This window comes from Setaria viridis, chromosome 6 (assembly GCF_005286985.2).
Source record: "Setaria viridis chromosome 6, Setaria_viridis_v4.0, whole genome shotgun sequence".
NCBI classification, from domain to species: domain Eukaryota; kingdom Viridiplantae; phylum Streptophyta; class Magnoliopsida; order Poales; family Poaceae; genus Setaria; species Setaria viridis.
Genome location: NC_048268.2, coordinates 28,957,279 through 28,965,222, shown reverse-complemented (window position 1 = coordinate 28,965,222; position 7,944 = coordinate 28,957,279). Strand labels below are relative to the sequence as shown.

General features: G+C 41.3%; 1 protein-coding gene across 3 annotated transcripts; it reads left to right on the top strand.

Moving 5' to 3' along the window:
- Positions 1-2,311: 2,311 nt before the first annotated feature.
- Positions 2,312-7,944, top strand: LOC117861651 (ATP-dependent 6-phosphofructokinase 5, chloroplastic). 3 transcript variants are annotated; one of them, XM_034745224.2, is made up of 14 exons: positions 2,312-2,545; positions 3,702-4,059; positions 4,177-4,249; positions 4,683-4,756; positions 4,893-5,004; positions 5,551-5,646; positions 5,737-5,838; positions 5,908-5,982; positions 6,311-6,451; positions 6,546-6,662; positions 6,754-6,858; positions 6,987-7,067; positions 7,297-7,425; positions 7,527-7,944. In XM_034745224.2, exons 2-14 carry the CDS (start codon positions 3,749-3,751, stop codon positions 7,692-7,694), a joined length of 1,584 nt encoding a protein of 527 aa, XP_034601115.1. In that variant the 5' UTR covers positions 2,312-2,545; positions 3,702-3,748; the 3' UTR covers positions 7,695-7,944. The 3 variants fall into 3 exon arrangements, with proteins under 3 accessions (XP_034601115.1, XP_034601116.1, XP_034601113.1); XM_034745225.2 differs by having other exon boundaries at positions 2,312-2,549; XM_034745222.2 differs by having other exon boundaries at positions 2,312-2,653.

The following is a 7,944-nucleotide window of genomic DNA, read 5'->3' as shown; positions in this document are numbered from 1 at the left end:
CTGTGTGCTGCTTTCTTACGTTCGGGTCTGAAAATTGCTGGATATATACATATTCGACTTTTCGTCTCCAACTTTGAGAATCGAGAGATACTTGCTTAGTGGGCAAGCTTCGTACCTAACAATTTTGACAGGAAATTAGCACATCACGCGTCGGTTGGTACATGGTGCATACGCTAAAGTAATGTTATCTGCTTGCTGCATGCACCTAGGTGATGTTTACCCATACCAACTGAGGAGGTCAACATGGAGAAAGGGACCAGGTTAAGTTATCCTAGCCACCATTTTGGCATCCGTCATCTGTTGATTCAGTCATTGTTGGAATCAGTTGCCAACATTGGGAGTTGACAGAGAAACACGTGAGTAAGACACGCGAGCCTTTTATTTGTTCTTAAGGAGTGCTTAATCTTTGTTCACGCGGCATGTAGTTTGTAATGGGTAAGACTTAAAGAGTCCTTTCATTGCACGCGTTGAGGCCCTGATCGCCACCCTGACCACGCATTGATCCAAGAACAGATACGCCTTCCAAAATGGAGACCGTGAGCTTTAAACTTGAACAAACTTAAATTTTCAACGTATAAGTCAGTGTCCCGACTCGTATATATACTCCCTTTGCTCCAAAATGTACATTGGTTTGGCTATTATGAATACATAGATTTTACTATATATCTAGATATAATATATATTTAGGTGCATAGCAAAAATTATATATCTAGAAAAGGTAAAACGACCTACAATTTGAAATTGAGGGAGTACTAACTTGGAAGTCAAAACAAACGAAATGACACCGCGAATTGCAATTTTTGGAAATAAATAAAAACTTTGAAGCATTACCCGAAAGAAAAACTTTGAAGCATTTTTTAACATACATACAGAATTCCTCTCAACTTCTTTACAGCCATTTTGTTGTTGCGTGGCATGGTTAATTAGTGGGGCTGACACGCGGCAACCAACGTTGGAATTGAAGAAGAAATCAAAGGATTAGCTAGCACTGCAATGGGCTAGGGCAAATGAAAACAAGTAGTACGCTCGAGGGAGATAATGACTATATAAATGATTCTTGGCCTCATCAGGCTATTAGGGCGTCGTAATTTGGTAATCTTGAGGAAATGATGCATAGATTGTTCACAATTTATGGCACTAAAGAAATATAGTGGTGTGTTACGAGCGCGCTGAAGATGGTCCTCAAATTTGACAACAACGATTTATCATTAGCTCGTTACCGGTGCTCGCCTTAACGTAGTTCATTTCGTTGTCCCTAACAAACATTTGATAGCATACTCCCACATTTGCAGGCCCAGCCTTTCTGGTCCGCCACCACCCCAACTTCAGCGCTGCCCATGAACCAAAGGCCAAAGCGAAGAACCCGGTTCATTTGTCGCTTGAAGACGAAATTGGCCAATTAAATTGACCACCATTAGCATTGCAGAAGGAGGGAATCATTGATACCGGTATGATTCTAATGTGGGGAAAAAAATCCTATTTTCATCCTCCAACTACCACAAAAGTCTAACAACTATAAAATCGAACAGCAACAGCCATCAAACTGTCAAAACTGGACAGATTTGACCCCTTCGGTAGTTTAAAAAGTTTTGGTTTAATGAAAAAACATAACTAATCCAAATTAAATTAGAAAATTATGAAGTTGGTACCAATTTTTTTCAAAAAATGTAGGCTATTTTTGGTACTCTATTTGAAGTTATTTACATTTATTTGTTACTATTCCTAATGTTTTAATGCTCATAATAAAACACAAGGAACATGAACAAATAATATTCAAATAATGCCAAATAAAGCACCAACCGATAGGTTACATTTTCGGAAAATTTTTGTCACTAATCTGATATTTTTCTGATTGAAATGAAGTAATTATGATTTTTTTCTATTAAATTCAAACTTAATAATTTTGTAGAAAAATGCAAAACCACACTTGAACCACCTAAACAGCCAAATCTGCCCGGTTTTATCAGTTGGATAGCGCTATCGATTTTGTAGTTGTGAGCTGACAATCATACTTTTTTTATACTTTTTTATATTTGAACGGTGAAAATAGGACTTTTCCATCTACTGTATGATTGGGTGGAACACGAGTCCACGCCGCCACGGCGCGGATGATGGATCAGGGCGGTGAGGAGGGCCAGAGCCATTCGGTAGCTCCCACGTGCCCACGGCTAGCAGGTGAGCGACCAACCCACTCCCAGCCATCCAACGGCGTTCGATCCCGCCATGCCGGACTGCCAGTCAACCAACAGAACAAGCATCGGCATCGCATCTCGAGCGCGGATGTACCCCCGTGGCCCAGTGACCACTACTGACCATAGTGAGGCAGCACCGCCAGCGCCGGGGACCGGCCCACACGGCCACACCCCACTCAGTTCTCCGCCGCGCCCCCAAGCCGACGCGAAGCCAAGCAGAGAGGCAGAGAGCATCGAAACCAAACGGGAGAAAGGCTCGCCGAAAAGGGGAGGCGCATAAAGCCCTAGCTGCTTTTCTCCTCCAGCTTCTCGCCACTCGCCCCGAGCAGAGCAGGTTGAGACTTGAGCCAGAGGTAGGTGCGCGCTCGTCTCCGCCCGCCCCTCGTTGCTTCCGGCCTTTTCCCCCGCCGCGGCATTTCCCTCCGGATTTGCTCCGGTCTCAACTGCCGCTACGCCTGACGGTAGGATCCATCTCCACTTAGATTCGCCGCCGCCGGCCGCTCGCTCTCTGGCTGTCTTGATCGATTACTAGTTACGATGTTGTGCGGGTTGTAGTATGGGTTGGCCCCGGCCAGCATTTGGGAGTAATGTGCATAGTAAGGTCGCATTTGGTTTGAGCTGAATCTGCACCCAAGGTCTGGGAGCCGGAATGGTCAGGGCTCTGGTTCCTTGCTCCGTTGGTGTACTTATTTTTGGCACTACGGCCACTAGCACAGTGGCTTTTAGTCTCGTGATGTTGAAGTTTTGTTTGTTCAGCTTGTTAATTGGTTGGTGCGCCAATTGGTTGTGTGGCCAGTGTGCTAATTGGCTGCAGGAACCAGTGTCCTGATTGATAACGATGGAGAAGTCCACATCGCTGAACTTGCAGATGCTGTGGTGCCTGCTTGATTGCGGTTGTTTGGTGCCCTTACTTGCCTACTTGGTGTAGGGCTTTTAGAGGAGTCAACTTTGCGGAGTTAATTGCCTTTTGGTTTCTTATGTTACATTGTGTTGCTGTAAACACAGTAACAGTGTGTAAATTAGTTCTGCTATCTGATTATGCTGTGTCAAGCACCTGCTCTTACCTATGTAAAACAGCAAGATAAAGGTTGATTCAATGCTTGGTAATTTGCTCGTGATTTGACATGTACTGGTGTCCATACTGGAGCCTAGTCCTAACTCCTAACTACTCGATACTACTTGTTAGTTGTTAGTGTTGTCACCTCTTCCATTCAAAGTAGGAGTTTCGATCTCCAACTCATCATTAGTTATATGCTGATACTCAGTTGAAGTACCCGGAGTTTAATTTCCTCCCTAGATGCAGCAAATGTTGCTTTATTTAATTCATGAATTGTATTTTGCTCTCCATGATTCGTTGTGTAGAAAACAGCTCCGTCTCAATTGTGTGGATCTAGCGTCACTTTCTCCTATTAGGCGGAAATGTTTTCTCAGCTAATTCTTAAAAGAACTTCTTGCTGTTCTCTGATTGAAGATTGATAACTGCAAAACTTACCCAAATTTCTTATGTAGGTTACTAGAGGATTGCCACTTTCAACTCATTGGAGCATCTATTTGTGATGGCTGCTGCTTTGAAATCAAGCAGCAGTTTTTATAGCACACAACAGCACCAGTGGCTGCTGTCAAAAAAGGATCAAAGTTTACATGGTTCTTCACACGCAAATGCCAAACAATGCAAAAGCAAGAAGATAACAAAGCTTGCCCCACTTTGTGTTAAAGCTACTTCCTCGAAAGTGGAATTAGATTTTAACGATCCATCTTGGAAGCAGAAATTTCAGGAAGACTGGGAACAAAGATTTAGTTTGCCAAGTATCACTGATATATATGATTTGAAACCAAGGCCAACTACATTCTCACTCAAGAAAAACAGGTCTCACTCACCCCTTTATTCAACATTGATTGAATTAACTAACTTTCTTCTAAGCTATTAAATATGTGCGCATCACAACATTTTCTCATGCAACACCATCTGCTATTACTATGGCAGGACTCCTACAGGTGATGAAAATGTGGATATGTGGAATGGCTATGTTAACAATGATGATAGGGCACTTTTGAAGGTCAGTATTCCCTTAGGATAATTAGCACGATGCATCACAGGAAGTGTAACTTTAAAATGATTTTTTTGACAGAGAGTAATTGGGTTTTGATATGTGATATGTCACAGCTCAGAGCCACTATAAAACTGTTTGAGGATAATTAACCACTCTGTACCAGAAAAGGATATATTTCTTTAAACATTTGGAGTCTTCAATGCACAAATTTGAATGTTAACTTTATGTTGATAGGTCAGTGGAAGCTGTAAATAATGCATATGTTGTAACTGGTTTTGGTCAAATCCAACTAATTGATTCATAGGTCAATTGAAGCATTTCAAAGCATCTATTACAGACATCATTTCTGCATCTAGCATCTATGGGAGCAATTTCAGTAAACAAATTACTTATGTTCTTATGGGATATGCTTTGCCCTTAACATATCACCCTTTTCTAGGTGATAAAATATTCATCGCCTACATCTGCTGGAGCAGAGTGCATTGATCCCGAGTGTAGCTGGGTGGAGCAATGGTATATCAGCTTATGTGCTACTGTTATATCAGCTTTCACCTTTTGTTTTGAACAACAGAGTGCCTGTTTGTTGTTTATCTAATTTAACCTATTAGAATGTCTGAAGGGTGAAGCAGTGATAAACAGCTTTATGCAGGGTGCATCGGGCAGGACCACGCAAGGAGATATACTATGAGCCAGAGGAAGTTAAAGCTGCCATAGTTACCTGTGGAGGACTCTGCCCTGGTTTGAATGATGTCATCAGACAGGTTCTTATCTTGAAGAATTGTCCATACATTTCTGCATCTCCCACATTTCAAACAAACTCTTGACATTCACAGAAAACATCAATTTGAATAAGATAAAATCAGCCACGGTCATTTTCACATTAGGGCTATGAAAGTGTGCTTAGTGCTTACCCTATAATTGCTCCACTTAGCTTGAATATCAAAATGAAAATATTTAATTGAGTTCAACACAAGCACAACAATACGCTTGATGTGAATTGCAAACATAAAGCGGGGCCAATATCCATCACTGCATATGATCACTTGATCAGTAATGTGCTTACTGCTTCATTTTTTCCCCTCGAACACGAATTGCTGCTTCCTTTTATCCCCTGATCTTGTACTGGAAACGACAACACTTTAACTCTCATTTGAAATGTATGATTCTATCAGCACTGTATATTGTTAGTATGTGCTTTAATTTCAATCAATTGTCTTTACTCAATGGTTGGAGAACATCCAGATATATTCTCCAACTTTCTTATAAATAGAGTTGTTTAACATATGACTTGGTGAATGTGTTTGCAGATAGTATTCACCCTAGAGACCTATGGTGTTAAGAATATTGTTGGAATTCCATTTGGTTATCGTGGATTTTTTGAAAAAGGCCTAAAGGAAATGCCAGTAAGAATGCTTCTCTTCATATACCATTTTCAGAAACTTATTGCTCATGATGTTCTCATTCTCAAGTTTCATTTCAATAACATCATCCAGCTTTCACGTCATCTAGTGGAGAATATAAATCTTAATGGTGGAAGTTTTCTTGGAGTTTCTCGTGGTGGAGCTAAAACTAGTGAGATTGTTGATAGTATACAGGTAAGCAATCTGGGATTTTAGTATTTCATAGTTATTCCTGTTCTACAATGATATGACTATGATTTGTAGGCCAGGAGAATTGACATGCTTTTTGTACTTGGTGGAAACGGTACCCATGCAGGGGCAAATGCTATCCATGAAGAGGTTCTAATGTCTTTACTGTTCTTTTTCATTCCTTCATTCACTATTATGTTTCCTGCCTATTATGTGTCCTTATAAGGGGTGTCTTTTTTTCTCTTTGTGAATGAATTATCCGTTCAAGTGCATATTCTTGGTTAAATAAGTATTCTACATTCTACACCCAAGAATCTTTGGGGAATCCTTTTTAGCGTTACTTATGTGCAAAATAAAAATAGGCACTGATGCACATGTGTGCAGAAAAATATTTTTTTTAAAATTTTGAGTTCATCTTGCCTTCTCAATTTGTCATATTGAAGGTTATATCAATTTATTCATTTTCCCACAATTGCAGTGCCGTAAGAGAAAGCTGAAGGTTTCAGTTGTAGCAGTTCCAAAGACCATTGATAACGATATACTTCTGATGGATAAGACATTTGGTTTTGATACAGCTGTGGAAGAAGCCCAAAGAGCCATTAACTCTGCCTATATAGAGGTAGGTTTATGGTACTTGCGTTGTAGCTGTTCTGAAATTATCATTGCTTAGAGATTAAAGGTTTTAAAGGGAGGATATGCTATACTGTTCTTAGGCACGTAGTGCGTACCATGGTATCGGTCTGGTCAAATTAATGGGAAGAAGCAGTGGGTTTATTGCAATGCATGCTTCCCTTTCAAGTGGGCAGGTTGATGTTTGTTTGATACCAGAGGTATGCAAATGTTACTCGTACTAAACTTAAAACAGCCGCCTTTTTTTCCGCGTGCATGGTGTACCAACAGAAGCTTACAATATGAATGAAGGTCCCATTCACTCTAGATGGAGAACTTGGTGTTCTGCAGCATCTTGAGCATTTGTTAAAGACAAAGGGATTCTGTGTGGTTTGTGTTGCAGAAGCTGCAGGACAAGTAAGCTAAACTTCACAGCTGTTTTTGGCCTCTAGCTACTTCTGTTCCACATATATAGTGGCAACACTGATGAGAATGGAAACTAACTATTCAGCCTCCTTTTCCTTTTTATCCCCTTTTTGTCACAGGATCTACTGCAAAATTCAGGTGCTACTGATGCATCAGGAAATGTGATACTTAGTGACATTGGTGTTCACATGCAGCAGAAGGTCCGTATTTGACAAGTTTTTCCTTGGGTGGATTTATAGTTTATTGTTTGTGACGTAGGAGTAGCATTTAAAGCTGTCACGCTTACAGTAAATTTTAGTCCTATAATAGGCTCATTTGCAGCTGCTAAACCAAGGATTGCCCACTCTTCTTTTTTCCATTACCTGCTGTTTCTTTTCAGAAATTGCCGATAACATATTGACATTAAGCGACATTATTTTCATTCTACAGATCAAGACGCATTTCAAGGACATCGGTGTTCCGGCCGATGTGAAATACATTGACCCAACTTACATGGTTCGGGCATGCCGTGCCAATGCATCTGATGCAATCTTGTGCACTGTACTTGGACAAAACGCAGTAAGTTGCCTCTTGTCCCCGCACGCCTTTCTAATTGTACAAGCAAGATACACCAGCGCTAGCTAGTTCCTTACTTGCAATCCGTATGATGATGCCCGCAGGTCCATGGAGCATTTGCGGGTTTCAGCGGCATCACTTCTTGCATCTGCAACACCCACTACGTCTACCTTCCCATCACGGAGGTCATCAAGGCGCCGAAGCGCGTGAACCCCAACAGCAGGATGTGGCATCGGTGCCTCACGTCCACTGGTCAACCCGACTTCCACTGACCTGCCGTCGGCATCGTGTATTTGTCTTACCAAAGCTGCTGAAGTTCCAGCATTAGATGATTCACCATTCTTTTTGCTGATAGACCCCACTCACATCACGAGGTTCCAAGATGATAGCCAATAACGCCATACTGAGATTAAACTTGGATGGTTTGTTTGCAAGCTTGTGCTTGCCCATTGTTGTGAAGAGCTGGATGTAAGCGGATTTGCCTTGGAAATAATAAGAGAGTCTGAGGCGACATTTCTTTCT

Coding starts and splice junctions, on each gene's coding strand:
- LOC117861651 (XM_034745224.2), top strand. CDS start 3,749: ATGGCTGCTGCTTTGAAATCAAGCAGCAGTTTTTATAGCACACAACAG. Junction 5,839..5,907: donor AGATTGTTGATAGTATACAG/GTAAGCAATCTG, acceptor TATGATTTGTAG/GCCAGGAGAATTGACATGCT. Junction 7,068..7,296: donor GTGTTCACATGCAGCAGAAG/GTCCGTATTTGA, acceptor TTCATTCTACAG/ATCAAGACGCATTTCAAGGA.